The sequence below is a fragment of the Copadichromis virginalis genome, linkage group LG15 (assembly GCF_057382275.1).
Source record: "Copadichromis virginalis isolate Kocher_CV1m ecotype Utaka linkage group LG15, C_Virginalis_male_GT1.1, whole genome shotgun sequence".
In the NCBI taxonomy this organism is placed as follows: Eukaryota; Metazoa; Chordata; class Actinopteri; order Cichliformes; family Cichlidae; genus Copadichromis; species Copadichromis virginalis.
In genome coordinates, this window is record NC_140632.1 from 32,574,748 (window position 1) to 32,592,558 (window position 17,811).

The window sequence follows — 17,811 nt, forward strand, 5'->3', positions numbered from 1 at the left end:
TGCTATATAGGAGGCTGTTTGTACTTAACACATTAACTTAAACAATTAAACAAAAAACCTTATCAAGTGGCCCAAAATGCTTTGTGAAAATTAGAGTTAGCAAGATCATAACAGAATAAATATGTCTTTATTATACTGATAGAATAGTGATATGTTGGGATCTTGGGTATTTTCACAAATAGCATTAACATTATATCTTAATCAGAATCAGCAATTAAGATACAACAGAGCAGCAGGACGTTGAAGATAAGGACAGGGCATAAGCAGGCAATAAGAGTGAGATAAATACACACAGAATATACAGTATATACACAGTTTTAAAATTACATAGTTTTAAAATTAAAGTGACTGAAAGGTGAATAAATAACTGTAATGTGACTAAAAGTGAATAAAGTGTCGGTAGTATAAGAAGAGTGTAGTTTATGTTTCTGGTGTGGGAAATGATCTTATCGGCTGGAGTTAAAAAGCAGAGTGGCTTTGGGGACAAAGGTGGCTCTCCTCCTCTCAGTCCTGCAGGAAATGCAGTGGAGGGGAGCCATTGAAATGCGGGGTGAAGAATATGAGAGGGGTCGTTGATGATTTTGGCTGCCTGTCTAAGGGCCTGTTGGCTGAAAACCTGTGCCAGCATTCTGACAGGCAGGCCAATGATTTTAGAGCACACTGATGCAGTCTGTTCCTGTTCTGAAGGCTGAGGGAGTGGAACCAGCAGGTGATGGAGAAGGCCATGATGCTTTCCAGGAAGGCATAGTAAAAAGTCATCATGATGGGTGTGCTGACTCCAAAGGAGTTGAGTTTCCTAAGGAGGTATAGCTGTTGGTGGCACCTCCTGAGAATCTCCTCTGTGTTAGCAGAGAATTTCAGGAGGTTGTCAAAGATGGTTCCCAGGTATTTGTACTCCTCAACTACCCCCACTGGTTTCCCGTGGATGGTGGTGGTGACTGAAGCAGCCAGATCCCTCTGCCTACTGGAGAAGGTCACCACCATCTCTTTGGTTTTGCTCACGTTCAGTTTAAGTTTGGAGCTGTCACACCACTCTACAAACTCCTGAAGAGTGGGCCCGTGGTGTTGTGAGGGGCCTGACAGCAGTGACAGGAGAACTGTGTCGTCAGCATATTTCACCAGGTGACAGTTGGGCTGTGTGGATCTGCAGTCATCGCTGTAGAGGATGAAGAGCAGGGGGAGAGCACACAGCCCTTCGGGGAGCCAGTGGAGGTGGAACAGAAACCGAAAGAGAGTTGTTGACCCAAGCTTTCTGAGTCCTGTTGGTCAAAAAGTCTTAAGTTAACATTGTTAACATACAACCTTAAGTTGTATTTGCACTCGATTGCTTGTAGTTGTAGCGTTCACTTGTTTGGTACTTAAGAAAAGTTATGTCTTGATGCACGCTCAGTCATCCAGGTAAGGAAATGCACAGAATTGACTTTTTGGAATGTGAAAAGTTCCTCTGAGCGTAAACTTGCCAACATTTAATTTTAAAAACACTGCACAAGCTTTGACCTTTGATAGTGTGTTTGTTTGCTACCAGTGTTCTGGAGACGGAGAAGTCCCTTGTATTGGCAGAGAAGGGCAGCGGAGATCGTGGTGACGTGGAGCTGATAAAAGCAGCTGCAAATTTCCGTCTGGTCGCCACCATGAACCCTGGAGGAGACTTTGGCAAGAAAGAGGTGATGAAATGATGCAAAATGGTACAAGCTACTGTTTTTCCTGTAGGGAAGTTTTTGTTAGACTTTGATGCTGCACAAAATAGCTGCTTCCACATTTATAATAGAACAAAAACAAAGAAGACACAAACGCATCACGTGAACTGTTGCAAGTCACAGCCCCAGAAAACACGCATTGAACATTTTAAACCTACCACACATATTTTATGCAGCATTACACTGCAAAAAATATCTGAATATTGCAGAAATTAGACCTGTTGTACAGATCTGTCACAAACATTAAACTTTGCCTTTTATTGTACATTGCACATATTATACCTAGAGTGGCTGGTGAAACACAAAGTCATGATGATGGACTTATTTATGTGCTGAAGGTGTGAGATGGAACTTTACATAGGTGTTATCTGATTATACTTGTGCATGTATGTTTCTTCACAGCTCTCTCCAGCCTTAAGAAATCGTTTCACAGAGATCTGGTGCCCTCAGACCAACAATCGCAGTGACCTGGTTAAGATCATCCAACACAACTTGCGCTCAGGCCTCTCTCTTGATGGTAACCCATTTACAGTTCACCGGGTTTAAAATGACCAAGTGCATAGTTTAAAAAGCGTTTGACTTTTATGTTATGAACCATGTATGATGTTTTTTAGTTAACTTCAGTTTTATTCTTCTGGTTTGTCTCCACAATTCCACATTGTTTCCAGCAGTAGCAGGCAGTCATTTTAAAAAAGACAGCTCTAATACACACTTTGTTGAGCAGTATAACAGGTGTAGTTAGAGCCTCGAGTCTAGAACATGGGAGACTATTTAGCATTTAAAGAGATGCACGTTTCTCAGAAGTTTGAGAATAAAGAAAAGCTAAAATCCAGAGTGAATATCGAGTTGTGTAGCAGATGTGGAATTTCCATAGTGTGCTGTTGCCACTGAGTTCTCATTAGAGGTTATGTTAAAGAAGGTGATAATTAAAATGACTGATTTCAAGCAGGTGAATATAACTTTTTAATTGAACACAGGTGGGGATGTGGCAGAGCTAATGCTGGACTTCATCGAGTGGCTCACACAGCAGGACTTTGGCCGCCGCTGCATCCTGAGTGTTAGAGACATTCTTTCATGGGTCAACTTCCTCAATGCTGTGTGCGAGCGGGATGAAGATAGCTTCATGACCATGGGAGCTATTGAAGACGAAGATGAAGCCGAGTGGGACCTGCGTCTGGACACTGTTACCGCCTTCATCCACGCTGCTTGTCTCGTTTATATCGATGGCATTGGCTCAGGTGAGCTGACGGCTTATGTTTAAATTCTGCTGAAAGTTTGACACTGAAAGAAATTGTTGGTAGATCCATTCTGGCTTCTTTGCAGGGACCACAGCCTCCTGTGCAGACGGTGTCCTCCTTGCTCGTCGTCTGTGCTTGAGCTTCCTGCAGCAGAGACTAAGCAAGATGACCAAGCTGGACCAGGATGTAATGGATGCCCTGAGAGTGTATGACAGCAATTTGCCACGGGAGCCTCAGTGGGGAGAAGATTTCTTTGGCATTGATCCCTTCTACATCGCATTAGGTATACATTTAGTGATTCCTTAATGTACTATTAAGGAATCACCGGGCTAGAATAGCCTGGACATATCCACACCATTTTTTAATTTTATTAATCATTAACAGTGTTGGGAAAAGTGTGTCATCTAATTCAAGCTGAGTTTTTAGTGCAATAAAGTTCAGTACAACGTGATGCAGTAGCTCTATGTCCTCCCATAGCGGGCTAGTTGCCGCTCTAGAACAGCTGCTTTATTCCGAGATGTGGATCCTGTTCTGCACCACTTCTACAAAGACTTTCTTTACATGAAACTACACATGCTCATGTATACTACCGGTCAAAAGTTTTAGAACACCCCATTTTTCCTGTTTTTTTTTTATTGAAAATGATGCCGCTTTGATGTCTCACTGCACTCTGAAATGAAAGCATCGTACAAATAAGCGATTGGAGGAATCAATTTATAGACCAAAATGTATTCTAAACTTTTGACTCGTCAAAGTAACCACCTTTGGCAGATATAACAGCTGAAAGCATTCTTTCTACAATAAAAACCAGTAGAAGTTCTTCCCATATCTGTTGCAGAAGTTCCCATAAATGTGTGGCACTTGTAGGTTTCTTTGCTTTCACTCTTCTGTCCAGTTCATCTCAAACCATCTCCATGGGGTTTAAGTCTGGAGACTGTGCTGGTCACTCCATGTTTTCAAGCTTACCATCTTGTTCTTTTTCCTGAGGCAGTTCTGGCATAGCTTGGACAATGCAAGCTGTTAACTCCCAGAAACTTGATTCAGTTATGTCTTTGGGTCTGTCAAACCTCCTCCTGTCAGAGTTTGTTTTTGAGTGCCTTTTAATGGTGAAGGAAACTGTACTCACTGACACCTTGACTTTGTTTGCAGTTTCTCTGTAGGAAACACCTACATTTATAAGTGTTATGATGGACTGTCTGTCTTCCATTTTTGTATCATTCTGAAATGTACATCATGTTACACTTTTGGGTATCCTTACCTCTTTATTTAACCTCTGGCAGTTAGTTCACCACTTACCTTTGTACCATTTCAAGCTATTCATTTGACTTGAATGACTTGAATTGTAATAAATAACTAGAATAACTTTTTGACCGATAGTGTACAGTGGACCTGTCTTCCATGATAACACACATACAACTCTTTAAGTGCTTGTGATGAGTTCACTGATGTTTGCGTAATGTCTTATAATGCCTTTGTTTCCAGGGCCTCACACCGAGAGCCGTAACCTGTCAAACTACGCCATTGCAGCAGGCACCACTGCAGTGAATGCTCAGAGGATTCTGCGGGCACTGAAGCTGCAGAGGCCTGTGCTCCTCGAGGGCTCACCTGGCGTGGGAAAAACCAGCCTGGTGGCTGCACTAGCAAAAGCTTCTGGAAACCATCTGGTCAGAATCAACCTGTCGGAGCAAACGGTAAATTGACATGCTCAGCACTGTGCTCTGAACTTGACTGTAAAGCCTCTGGTAATGATGACATACACTCTCTGCAGGATGTCACCGATTTATTTGGGACAGATCTCCCAGTGGAGGGTGGGAAGGGAGGAGAGTTTGCGTGGCGAGATGGCCCCCTTTTGGCTGCTTTGAAGGCAGGGCACTGGGTGGTACTGGACGAGGTAGGGATCACTCTTTTAACACTCTTGCAGTTTTGTACACTGATTTTATAGTTTTGCTCTAACATTTTTCAAACTCCAAACAATCTGATTAGACTGATCAGCTGTATTACTGGTGTTTTTCCATCATAGTTGAACTTGGCCTCTCAGTCAGTGCTGGAAGGTCTTAATGCCTGCTTTGATCACCGAGCAGAGATCTACATTCCAGAACTGGCCATGAGCTTTCAGGTACAGCATGACAAGACGAAGATCTTTGGATGCCAGAACCCTTTCACTCAAGGTGGGGGGCGTAAGGGGCTGCCCAAATCCTTCCTCAACAGATTCACTCAGGTAAGACCTGATTAAGGGTTTTTGCTTTTTTATTTTATTTTTTTTATTTTCATAGAAAAGCTTTTATGTGCGGTAGAATAGTCTTAATAGACAGTTATTTAGTTGACCAGATCCACTTAAAAATTAAGAGTAAGATTTTTATAATGTGCTTGTTGCAGGGGATAAAAGAAGACTTGGTGTGTCAGGTTTCAGCTATTTTTGTTTTTTTATTTGTGAATAATTTCAGTCACTGTGATTGCTTATCACACCATAAACATGTGAAAACTACAGTGGTGACATCTGTGCCTGTTCAGAAAAGTTGTGTAGTTGTGCAAAAACAATGTAGGCAGTTTTTGTAAAACACTCCATTTCTACAAAGTAACCTTAAAATGACCTCTGAACTATGATGGATCAGCCAGATGAGCTACTCCATCATTCATATTCTGGTTGCTGTTTTTCATGAACTCTTATCTGGCCCTGTCTTCCCAGGTTTTTGTGGACCAGCTTACCAGCAAGGACATGGAGTTCATAGGAGACTTGATTTTTCCCAGTATCGACAAGGAAATTGTTATCAAAATGGTCGAATTCAGTAACAGGGTATGTGTGATGGACCGAGCAGTGAAGGAAACTTAGGCACAGGTTAAAGTCCAAAAAATGCTTTTTTTATTTAACCCAAAAAACATAATTGGTTAACTCATGCAAAAAGAATCAAAATCTTGGGCCCATAAAAGAGGTCAAACTAACAAAACTCTACTCAAAGTTGACAACACAACCGATAACACAAAGGCTACGTTCACACTGCAGGCGAAAGCGCATCAAATCCGATTTTTTTGACCCTATGCGACCCATATCCGATCATGCTATGACAGTGTGAACGGCGCAAATCCGATATTTTCAAATCCGATCTGGGTCACTTTCGTATGTGGTACTGAATCCGATACATATCCGATGTTTTAGAAAGCGACTGCTGTTTGAACGGTCAAGTCGCATTAAATCCGCCTTTTACGTCACCGACACAAGACTGAAGCCAATTATCAGCGCCAGAGAAGCGCCCGAGAAGACATCGCGAACGCTTCCTGGCCATCCAGTGTAGATGTTAGTGAAACTGTTGGGAAGACAATGTGAACATTTTATTTGTACTGTAATCTGCAGATTCTGACAGAAATCTGCAGCTATCATTTGAAGCACCGCTCCTCTCTAAAACAGCAATAAGGATCATTATTAGGTTATTTACATTATTATGTAAATAACAAAATAACTTAAAGCAAAAATTGGGAAACGAAGTCCGAAGTCTGCATATTAAGGGCCATCAGTCAAACAATACTGTTGCTCTGGGTCTAAACAGAGCTCGTTGTGTGTGACAGCTTCTTTTGCGCATGCGGGCCGCTTTGAGCGTTCACACTAGAGAGCGTTTGCTGTCGCATTTTATTTGTAGTGTGAACGAGCAGACAAAAAAATCGGATTTGATCAAAAAATCGGAATTGAGCATTAAGACCTGCAGTGTGAACGTAGCCAAACAAACTGACCTAACTTAACGAGACAAAGGGGAAACTTAAATAGTGGCTGATCAGCCCACAAAAACAGGAGAAGGGGTAAAACACACAAAACCTAACTAAACCAAACATAATGAACTCTAATTCCCCCCCCCCGGTCCTGAATTATGGCGTGAACCAATTTGTAGCCTTCCTTTAAAGCTCGCTCTGCCCCTTTTCCACCTCTTGGCTCCTTAATCAAGGGACTGGAACAGCTGCAACTAAGGTAACTCAGAAAACAAAAGATTAATCATACATAACAGTGTAAACTAAAATGTGCGCACTTATTTTAGAATGCAGTGTTATGTGGATATGTGAATGAATTCTAAACCAAAACCAGTTATTTATTGTCCTGTAAATAAATTCCTATATTTAAAGAAAGAAATGTGAATGCAATGTTACTTATAAGCCTCTACACTAACATGGTGGGTATTACCACTGTGTGGCTGTAAGTGCAGCCATCACAGTATGCTTTTCTCTTTTCCTTTATTTTGTTGGTTTCTGTTAGGTTTTCCGCACATTTATTATATCTACTTACTTCAATGATGCTAGAACATGGTTGGACTCATTTTGCCTCCAAAACTAGATTCATTTTTGTGTGGCATAGATTTAAAAAGGTGCTGGAAACATTCCTTAGAGTTTCCGGTCCATATTGGTATAATAGCATCACACAGTTGGTTGTTATTTGTCGGTTGCACATCCATGAAGCGAATCTGCCGTTCCCCCACATCCCAAAGATGCTGTATTGGATTGACAGTGTAGCCTATTTGAGCACAGCAAACTCGTTCTCATGGTCAAACAATTAGTTTGTAGTGATTTGAGCTTTGCAACTTGATGTGTTACTTTGCTAGAAGCAACCTTTAGAATATGTGTCCACTGTGGACAGAGACGATTGTCTCTTTCATCAACAACAGTCAGGTAGGCTTGGCATGTGAACAATGGTCAGTTGGTACTAAAGCACCCAAAGTGTAGGTCAAGAAATATCTCCATGCTGTTACCCTGCCACCAGCAGGGTGCCATTGATAAGCTAGCATGGATCCATGCTTATATTTTGTCTATGCCAAAATCCATCAGTGCATTTCTTCAGGCTTTAAGGGAAAAGTGGGCTAATTGCTTGCTAAAAGACATGATGACCTAATGAGAGTTTGCTCAAATGAACCTGATCTGTTCTGGTGAAACCAGGATTGCACTGTCTGGCAGTAATTTCCTGTGTGCTTTCTTTTTAGAGGACACCCTGCAGTAAGTGTCACCACATCAATATGTTCCCTCCATCCAGTCCGCTTTACTGAGTGCTCAGGGTTCCAGGCTTGTGTGGAGGTTTACATTTCAACAGAATTATCTAAAGCATACCGCCATGAAAACCTAGGCAAACTGATCTGCTGAATTCTTTTCTGAATTGGATGTTGTCGTCCAGTTTTGAGAATTTCAAACTCCAAAACTATTTTTGTCTCTGTGAAATATCAAATCACATAAACAAGCCTCCTGTTATGTTAGAGTTATATGACATGGATCTCTCACAGTGATGAGTGTTAGGTATAATGCATCACCAGACCAGAGAAAACGCCATCCATGATGGACTGAAAATCACATTTTACACCTTGGTCACCAGATGCTAGTGTGGGTTGCGTCTTTCAGTTTATTACTCTTCATCATAGCGCCAGGTTGGAAAGCATGTAAAGCTGGTTTTTTGGTTCCATAAAGGTAGCGTGTTCACTGTCCACTCCACTCCAGGGGTGCCCGTCTGCCAGCAGTGAGCTCTATTGCCAGATAGAGGCATTGTCCAAAGTATGGGTCTTCACCAGATGCTTACGTCAACTTGGCAGTGGCTAAACCGCTCACTCCTACATGAGATTGATCCCTTTTAACAACCAAGTAAACTCTTTAAAGAGTGTGCTGTTGCTGGGTCTTGTCATCAATATTTACACACTGACAGTCCATGGATAGTGCACCCAATTCACATTGGGTGATTCCAGGTCATTTATCATTTAACCTCATTATTTAAACTTTGGCTATTTTTAATGCACAAAAGCATTAATGTATGTGCACTGTATGTAACAAAATATAAAGAAAAGACTAAAGGATACTTTTTTATTTTAATGCATTTTTTTAATGTGTTCTCTCCACAGCTTGTCCAGGAAGTGTGTAAAGACAGACATTGGGGTCAGAGAGGAAGTCCCTGGGAGTTCAACCTGCGTGACTTGTTCCGTTGGTGTCAACTTATGCAGGCTGACCAAGCACCTGGATTTTTTAACCCAGGCCAGCATGTGGCATTGGTGTATGCTGACAGAATGAGAACAGAGTCTGATAAAGCTCAGGTAAACTGTTTTACCAGCTTTTTCATAGCCTGCTAAGTATGTGAATGACGTACAGTTTAAGTGCTCTTTCCTTATCACATATGTAGTCAATTTAGAATCGCATATCTTCAGACGAGGAAGAAAACTCCATTGTCATAAGCCAAGTGTACTGAAACTGTAACTTTGGACTTTTCAATCTGTTAAATGTGGTGTTCTACAAGGGTTTGTGTTTAGCCCACTACAAGTTTGAATTTCCTCTTATTGAAATATCTCGATATCCTACGGACTAACAGTTTGACTTCCTATAAGGAGAGAAAAGAACATTAAATCGCAACGAATAGCACTATTGGAATACCTCCACTGTGATTTTATCAGAAGCTTAAAACCAAGTTGGCTGGCTTGGTGATATTCATGTCAGGAGGGGCTAGGACTGTTCTCCAATATGGCAGGACTTTCACTGCAAAAACCTCTTATCAGAAGCATGTTGGAAACTGTGCTGCTGGTGGCTGAACTGAATTGTGTTCAGTTATTAGGTACTGGGAGTCAGTTATACTTTAGTTCATGACCAGTGGCAATACTGAACCTCCTCCCGTGCCGTATAGGTGCTGTCTGTGTTCAGGAAGGTGTTTGGGGAGGACTTTGAGCCTTACTGCGGCCCCAGAGAGTTCCACATCACTCCATTCAACCTACAGGTTTGTTGATTTGTCAAAACAATAAAACTTGTTTTGTTTTATTTCATTTCAAATCATAGTTTGCAAATTACCCTCCAATCATTTGCTGTTGCAGGTGGGCTACTCTGTGCTGCATCGCAGTGGTGGAGCCAATGTGGCTCCAGACACACCGCTGTCCATCACACATCAGTGCTTAAGGCCTCTGGAGTCCCTGATGAAGTGTGTGGAGATGGGCTGGATGACCATACTGGTCGGCCCCACAGCAAGTGGAAAGACCAGCCTGGTGAGACTGCTCTCTCTACTGACTGGACATCGCCTCAGAATCATGGCCATGAACAGTGCCATGGACACCACAGAGCTACTGGGAGGCTTTGAGCAGGTGACACTGAGAACTCAGGTCTTTGTTTATAACCTGAAAATAGCAGACCACGTCATCCTGCGGTCTTTCCCTTTTTTCCTCATTGCAGGTGGATATCATGCGCCCGTGGCAGCAAGTTCTGGAGAGTGTAGATTACATAGTTGCCATGGTAATAAGGCGTGGATTGATGTCACTTGATGGTGGCATCCAGGACACAGAGTTCTTGCTGCAGACATGGGGCCTGTTCTGCCATTGGCTGAAGCAGGAAGGACTGCAAAGAACTGGAGGAACAATCAACTCTGAGGCACTGAACAAGCTGGAGGTTATCATCCTCCTGCTGCAGAAACTCAACACCAAGCTCAAAGTGTTCACTGGTAACAACCAATTATTGAGTACAGACAAAATATAAAGGGAACAGTTTCAAGTGTCTTGTTTTGTTTTGTTTTTTGGTTGTTGTTTTTTTGCTGGTCAAGTATGTAAAATATTATAACATTACATGTATTGTCCTCAGACATGTCTAAGCTTCAGATGGACTTCACGCTGCTGAAGGAGCGTCTGGCTCAGCTGGAGGACGGCTGGACAAACGGAGGTTTTGAGTGGTTGGATGGTATGCTCGTCCAGGCCCTTCAGTCTGGCGACTGGTTGCTTATGGACAACGTCAACTTCTGCAAGTGAGAAATGTTAGCTTATGTGTAACTGTGTTCTCCTTCATCTTAAACACGTTTTACTTGTGAAATGTGAAGCAAGAACTGTAGTTGTATAAAAGTCAGCCGTGACACGAACACTATAACCAACTGCACTGATTGTGCATTTATGTAATTAGTGCCTCAGTGCTGGATCGCCTCAATGCTCTGCTGGAGCCTGGTGGATCACTCGTCATCAACGAACGTGGTGTCATAGATGGGAGCACTCCCAAAATCACCCCACACCCTAACTTCAGGTAGTATAAAAAAGTACAACTATCACTGGTTTGTTGCATTCACTAATGTCAGTCTGCCCCAGGGCAGCAGTGGCTACAACTGTAGCTTGCCTCCACCAGTGAGTGAATGGGTGGATGACTGGGTGTGTAAAGCGCTTTGGGGTCCTTAGGGGGGACTAGTAAAAGCGCTATACAAATACAGGCCATTTACCATTCATCAACAGTTCTTAGATGTGTGTTTTGTGTTTTTGTTTGTTTGTTTTTCTTCCCAGGTTGTTCCTGACCATGGATCCTGTGCACGGGGAGCTCTCCAGAGCTATGAGGAACAGAGGGGTGGAGATTTACATTCCAGGGGAACACGAAGCTGTGTGCTGGGACACACTAGACCTAAAGATTTTGCTTCACACTGCTGGGGTGACCGGGGACTGTGTGTGTGATCTGCTGATTGAAATACATAAGGCCGTTAAATCTGCTATCTGGGGTAAGTGCTAACAGCATAAGAATAAATAAATAAGCCCTCGGTTTGTCTGTAGCAGTTATCAAAGCATTTGGCCTCTGCCTGTTAGACTCCCCAGCCTCATCAGTGGCTTCTCTTCTTCATGCTGCCACTCTGCTGAGCTGCCAGCTACAGAGAGGTGTGGATTTGCCTAGCGCCTTGCAGCATGCCTGTGGGGAGGCCTACTCTTTCTGTCAGCACAATTCTGCCAACCAGAAGGTATTTTTTTGTTATGTTTTTTTTCAAGATATATCTCTTTATCGATCTCTCCATATTGTATAGGAATCCATATCTATCTACCTTTTCTATATCTAGATAGATAGATAGATAGATAGATAGATAGATAGATAGATAGAAGCTCTCCATGCAGGTGAAACAAACCATCCTTAAGCTGAGAAAAGAAAAATGCAAAATTGCTACAATATTAGGAGTGGCAAAATCTGCGGTTTGGTACATCCTGAGAAAGAAAGCACTGGTGAACTCCATGGGAGACAACAGTGGTGGATGATCGCAGAATCATTTCCATGGTGAAGAGAAACCCGTTCTCAACAGGCAACAACAACCAAGCAAATGAACAAATACTCTCCAGGAGGTAGACGTATCAATATCCAAGTCTACCCTAAAAGAAGACTGCATGAAAGTAAATACAGAGGGCTCACTGCAAGATACAAGCCACTTGATTGGTCACTAGATTGGACTTTTGCTTTTAAAAAAAAAAAAGCTGGCATAGTTCTGGAAAAACATTCATTGGACAGATGAAACCAATATTAACCTCTACCAGAATGATGGAAAGAAAAAAGTATGGAGAAGGTAGAACAGCCCGTATCACATCATCTGTAAAACACGGCAGAGCCAGTGTGATGACTTGGGCATGCATGGCTGCCAGCAACACTGGGAGACTAGTGATTAGAACAAAAGTAGCCCGATGAATTCTGAGGTGTTCAGAGACATACTGTCTGTTCAGATCCAGCTAAATGCAGTCAAGGGTGGACACCACCACCCTTCAACAACCCTGATAGGCCACTGAAAATCAGGGGAAACTCTGGATAACCTGAAATATTTGAAATGGTCAGCCTTCATAAAGGATGAATAAACATGAGTACATTTTCTTCCTAGAAAGCCCAGCAGGTGATTGAGCAGCACTTGAGCATCCTGGACACAGAAGAATGGGGCTGTGGGTTGCTGTGTGCTGGAGTCTGGCCTGACAGCTTCCCCTCTGCCCTCCTCTCTACAGAGGATTCCTGCTTCTCTACTGTTATCAGAGATGGACAGGTCCTCTTATTTTGTCTGAACACACTCAGCCTCCAAGGCAAACGGTAAATCAATTAGTCACGCCAGCTAAATCATACATTTTCTCATTAAAGAAGTGATTACATAAGTTTTATTTCTGCAGGAGCCAGCCTCTGAGTCTGAGTGACCTACAGAGGGTATTGCAGAACAGCGGTGTCCATGAAGGCCTGGTGTTCTCTGAAGCAGTGGGGGGTTTGGAGGATGGAAATGCTCTGAGGCTGATCCCCACGGCAGTGAGACTGCTCACAGAGAGAGCCTCTCACGGAGACTGGATCATGCGCAGCAGCTGGCTGTCACACTTGGGAAAGAGCCACAAATATGCTCCTGGTTTGTTACAGTGCAAACAAACTACACTACACACAACAACCCAAACATTTAGACTACAGCAAAGGTGCTTTATTCTTCGAAACAAAGTTAATGTCAAAAAGTCAAATTAAATTGTTTTGTAAATCGATGGCAGGGCTATTCAGTGCTGCAGATCCCCTGATAATGTGATGGTTTACTCTTACAGATGCCGCGCTGGTCCAGGTGGAAGCAGGAAACAGGGCTTTAAAGGCTGTGTTTGGTAGCAAGCTTGCCGCTAAGGGCAAGTCACTAGCAGAATTACTCCAGCCCCACAGCACAGGTAAACAGTTTTCTTGTTCTTCGGTGAAAGAAAAGTGAAATCTATTCGCACACTAGAATATTGAAGTTTTAATAAAAGTTTTTTTGTTTGTTTGTTTTTTAATTTACTGCCTGTTTCTGCTACTAGATGACTTTAGGAAAACTTCAAGAAAACTGAATGTATCTATCAGTAAATGATAACATCTAAACAAATGTTGTGTTGCCAGATGAATACAGGATTTTGGTGGATATGCGGTGGAATAAGCAATACTTGGACATTTTGGCCAACAAGTGCAACTTTGAGGATGAAGAAAGATACACGGAGTTCCTAGAGGCACTAAACGCAGTTGCCAACAGGTGGGACTAATTGTTATCTATTCTCTTAATTCCGAGTCTTATATCAAGTTATGCAGATCTGCTGTGTTAACAAATGGACTGCTAATGAGCGGTTTGTGTGTTAGGATCGTTCTGATGATGGACAGAGAAGAGAGGTCTGTTGTATGCACTTGCGCTGTCAACCTGTCTGGTCCGAATTCTGTACTGCAAATAGCCACGGCCTTCAGTAAAGGTATGCACTTTGGTTTTTATATTAGAATATAATTTAGTGCTTCTAAAAGTTAACAAATACCCAAATCCTCCTCACAGGGACTGTGGATATTGGTCACCTGCCACACCCTGTGCTGATGCACCTGCAAACCTTCTTTGAGTTGTGGGGCTACTTCATCCTGCAGGCTGTTCAGACCGGACAACCTTACATCTCAGACCACATTATGTTTGAGGTTAGAACGCTATCTGACTCTTTAATCTACTCTTTTGTATTTCTTCTTTTATCTAAATACAACCTTAAAATTTGACAAGAATGGTCTCCAACTGCAACACTGTCATTGTGCGTTTAGATTCTGCAGCTGCTACAGTGGCTCGATCGATTCTGGGATGTGTGCAGCACACTGACGCCCGACTCTAAGGGCATCTCTGTGCTGTCTCTGCACTGGCAGTGGGTCCAGAAACACCTCATCCTCCGACTGCCACAGCTTCTCCTGGGAGACGCTGATGTCACGTTTGAGTAAATCCCTTTCTTGCAAATACTTGTATCATTTATACAAGTATTTTGTATTTGTATATGTATTTTTATTTAGTCTGAAGTACTTTCTTCTGAAATTGCTGTTCTAAAAATAGAGGTCACCAGGAGCTGCAGGCCACCTCAACAGCCATCCAGACTGTTCTGTCCACCCCAGTGTCTGTAGCTACAGCTCTGAAGGGCATTCAGAAAACCCTGGGGAAAACTCTTCCTTTTAAGGTCTGGATATAATTCATCAGCTAGGTCTAATAATAAAGTAATATAAAAGCCAGTTTAAGTACCATCTGTCACTCACTCTTTTATATTCTTATATTTATGAGATGAAACTATATCCATCTGTCTTTTCAGCTGGAGTCAGTAGTTAAGTGTGCATCTCAGCTCAGGCTCCTGAGTAAAGCCCTGGATGTGAGTGATCTAAAACTGGACAACAACATGATTCATTCGAAGCAAGAGCTGGTTCGACTTCAGGGTGCTGGACTCGGACTGGACATCAAAGAAAGTCTCCTGGAAGCCTGGGGCCTCATTCTCTTAGCAAACAACCAGTTGGACCCTCAAAAGTCAGGTGAGCTTGAGTTGCAGAAAAGCTTTTGCCATAAAATGTGATTGTTGGATATTTATGGGACTCAGAATAAGATTCTTATATACTTTCAATATATAAAAACAGTGACTGTGATTACATCACAGATATATCGTCAGAATCAGAATACAATCTGTACAGCCTCCATGTTTCTGGAGCTCCGTTGATGATGGCTTTGTTTCTGTGTGCTTAACTCACATGCTCGGCTTACTGAATTTACTTTGATCATCTGTGCTGAAACAGGAAAGTTCAGTTGCCATCTCGGAGTTGATCTTGAACTTTATTTTTAGAGTCAGATTTTGTTGAACATGTTTTCTGGAATCTAGAGAGTTGCTTCAAGATTCTCAACTAAATACAATATAAATCTTTTAGAAATACCATTTGGTATTAAAACATTCAGGAGCATGAATGTGAAACATTACATGATGGCATGCGTCCCATATGTCTTCCCATAAGGGGTGATGGAGAGGTTGGTGTCGAGTGTGGAGCAGCAGGAGTGTTGCATGACCTCCAGAGGGCTCTTGGAAGTCTGTTCCATGTCGGAGCATGACGAGTCCACAGACGGAGTCCCTTTGTCCGTAGAGGAGTTGCAGCAGCTCAGCCGCAGGGCCCAGCTCTGGCCCCTGATGGAGGAACTTGCCGTCCTAAATCAGCTACGACTTAGCACAGACTTGCTGCATCTAGCTCTTTCTCCTAGGTAAGGCTCATCTTTGTCGTGTAATCAAAAATAGAAAAGCACCTGTTCTGGATGTTGTTGATGGACTGTATACTGAACTCCTCATGTTGACCTGCAGTGACCAGGAGGCCGAGGACTGCATACGTCGCGACCTCTCCAGACATCTTCGTTACTGCCTCCAGTCCACCCCGATGAATGTCAGACAGCTGCAGCCACTGTGGTTCCTGCTCAGTAGTGACCGGGTCAGTAGTTATGAGTTTGACCACATATAAAATGTTGATATTCGGCTAAAAGAGTTTGTTACATCACAACTGTTCAACTTATATCTGGTTGAAACATTAAGAACCAATTGCTGAGAACAGTTTTACTCACATTTCTCACACGGGACATTTCATGTCCAGAAGTTAGCCTTTCAAACGAAAATCCCCATTTAAAGCTGAAATATGTGTTATCTTCCAGCCAGCTGAGGAGCTGCCGTTTGTTTGGTGTGAGCTCCTGTCGGAGGCTCTATCCTCCCTGTGGACCTGCAGCATAACCTCAAACCCAGAACACTGGCTTAAATGGGACCCTCTACATCCTGAGACCCAGGCGGATCCAAAGCAGCACCAAGGAACAGATAACCTGGTAACATCTATTAATATCTCCAAACTCGCTGTTCCACAAACACTGCTGGTTTTCTGCTTGTTTAATACATTTATGCAATATGGTTTCCAGGGTCCAGCTCTGCTGAGCAAAGCAGTGCGGTCCCATTGTGTACTGGAAGTGCTCAGCTGTAGTAAGACGGGTGGTTCATGGGAACCTTCAGGAGAGGCTTTTCTCTCCCTCTCCAATGTCAGACTTGGGGATTGGAAAGGGAGGATTCAGCAGCTGCAGGATCTTTCTGCTGTGCTCTGGGACAACATGAGCATCCGTGCGCTGGCTGATTTCAGGTATAATGGAACATTAAATGTCCTTAACCAGCAATTTTTATTTTGGGCTTTGCTGATGACAGTTGCATTATCTCTCCTCAGGGGTACTGACTTTAGGCTCCAAGGTGCAGTCCTGCGTCGGCAACTTCAAAGCATGGCTGACGTGCTGCCTCCCACCTTGCAGGAAGGCTACATGGAGAGCTGTGAGAGCCTGGTGGAAGACCCTGACCCTCTTATTGCTGCCCAGGAGATCCAGACGGTCTTTAGAGACTTCCTGCCTCCTAAACTACTCCCTGATGGCCTGGTGGAAGCCTGCCTTACCTGCTTGCAGCAATATGTCCAGAGCAAAGTCCAAGGCTCCAATTCACTGGCTCGCTCTGGAGTGTTCTGGGTCAACATGGGCTTGCTGCAGAGCAAAGTGTGGACACCGCAGACCATCTTTGACCCAGCTGTAAAGAGAGCCTACAAACTGAACTATGCTCAGCAGGAGGTCTGTAGTACTCTCCTGACAAAGGTGTAAAGTGTTTGTAACTGAGTCAGTATAAATACACACAACCATTGGCTTCATGTGAATGTAACAGTAGTGTTCATTGTAAGTAATTTTCTTTAAAAAGGTAACCTTTTCTTTTCAGACTGCTTTAGAAGAAAACATGAGGTCTTCTGGTTTGAACAATAAACTCCAAGTTCACTATAAGATCATGTTCAAACATGTTATTTTCTGATGAGGTTTTTTTTTTAGAGGATGGAATGTGGTGGATGAAGAGTACTTTCTACAATAAAACACTCAAAAGTACTCTGTTTTTGTCTGTCGCAGTTGGCTCTGCTTCAGGAAGAATGGAAAGGGCGGAGCCTGTGGTCTCAGCTGATGACCGGAGCAGAACTGGAGGAGAGCAGCACAACTGATGGCTTCCAGCATCCTCGAATCAGGTAAGAGTTGGATGCTGATCTCTCAGCATGTCACGGTTGCATCAAAGTCACAGGGAAAATCAGAACTACTCCCATTCCTCTCTGAAGATTTTACTGTGGGAATGGAGTTGATATAATTGGTCATTGTGCATTAATTTGATTCTGTTTTTTTTTTTTTTTTTTTTTTTTTTTTTAATTCTAGCGGCAGTGACGCATTTAGAAATACTAGTAATTCTGTGGGGTTCTCAAACTTTAAGTTGTAGTTAAGCAAATTTAAGGACTCTTGAGCCAAATGTTTACTGTGCGTTTGGATGAAATGACAACCAGCCGCTGTTAAGAAGATTAACTTTTAAAAGCAAACAAAGGCTGTC

The 17,811-nt window shown here is 42.8% G+C and overlaps 1 protein-coding gene across 1 annotated transcript in view; it reads left to right on the top strand.

Moving 5' to 3' along the window:
* The window catches only part of mdn1 (midasin AAA ATPase 1), a 61,419-nt gene that overhangs the window by 20,289 nt on the left and 23,319 nt on the right, over nucleotides 1–17,811 (top strand). Inside the window, exons 32-62 of the mRNA XM_085432932.1 lie at nucleotides 1,526–1,664; nucleotides 2,100–2,214; nucleotides 2,675–2,935; nucleotides 3,021–3,218; nucleotides 4,418–4,626; nucleotides 4,704–4,826; nucleotides 4,956–5,153; nucleotides 5,622–5,729; nucleotides 8,791–8,979; nucleotides 9,561–9,650; nucleotides 9,745–10,008; nucleotides 10,097–10,361; nucleotides 10,499–10,658; nucleotides 10,811–10,927; nucleotides 11,179–11,387; nucleotides 11,473–11,621; nucleotides 12,519–12,718; nucleotides 12,796–13,019; nucleotides 13,204–13,317; nucleotides 13,523–13,652; nucleotides 13,757–13,863; nucleotides 13,941–14,074; nucleotides 14,192–14,358; nucleotides 14,472–14,592; nucleotides 14,722–14,935; nucleotides 15,407–15,647; nucleotides 15,745–15,868; nucleotides 16,086–16,250; nucleotides 16,341–16,555; nucleotides 16,637–17,024; nucleotides 17,349–17,461. Coding sequence (XP_085289058.1) covers nucleotides 1,526–1,664; nucleotides 2,100–2,214; nucleotides 2,675–2,935; nucleotides 3,021–3,218; nucleotides 4,418–4,626; nucleotides 4,704–4,826; nucleotides 4,956–5,153; nucleotides 5,622–5,729; nucleotides 8,791–8,979; nucleotides 9,561–9,650; nucleotides 9,745–10,008; nucleotides 10,097–10,361; nucleotides 10,499–10,658; nucleotides 10,811–10,927; nucleotides 11,179–11,387; nucleotides 11,473–11,621; nucleotides 12,519–12,718; nucleotides 12,796–13,019; nucleotides 13,204–13,317; nucleotides 13,523–13,652; nucleotides 13,757–13,863; nucleotides 13,941–14,074; nucleotides 14,192–14,358; nucleotides 14,472–14,592; nucleotides 14,722–14,935; nucleotides 15,407–15,647; nucleotides 15,745–15,868; nucleotides 16,086–16,250; nucleotides 16,341–16,555; nucleotides 16,637–17,024; nucleotides 17,349–17,461 — 5,451 coding nt within the window. The remainder of the gene's footprint in view (nucleotides 1–1,525; nucleotides 1,665–2,099; nucleotides 2,215–2,674; nucleotides 2,936–3,020; nucleotides 3,219–4,417; nucleotides 4,627–4,703; nucleotides 4,827–4,955; nucleotides 5,154–5,621; nucleotides 5,730–8,790; nucleotides 8,980–9,560; nucleotides 9,651–9,744; nucleotides 10,009–10,096; nucleotides 10,362–10,498; nucleotides 10,659–10,810; nucleotides 10,928–11,178; nucleotides 11,388–11,472; nucleotides 11,622–12,518; nucleotides 12,719–12,795; nucleotides 13,020–13,203; nucleotides 13,318–13,522; nucleotides 13,653–13,756; nucleotides 13,864–13,940; nucleotides 14,075–14,191; nucleotides 14,359–14,471; nucleotides 14,593–14,721; nucleotides 14,936–15,406; nucleotides 15,648–15,744; nucleotides 15,869–16,085; nucleotides 16,251–16,340; nucleotides 16,556–16,636; nucleotides 17,025–17,348; nucleotides 17,462–17,811) is intronic.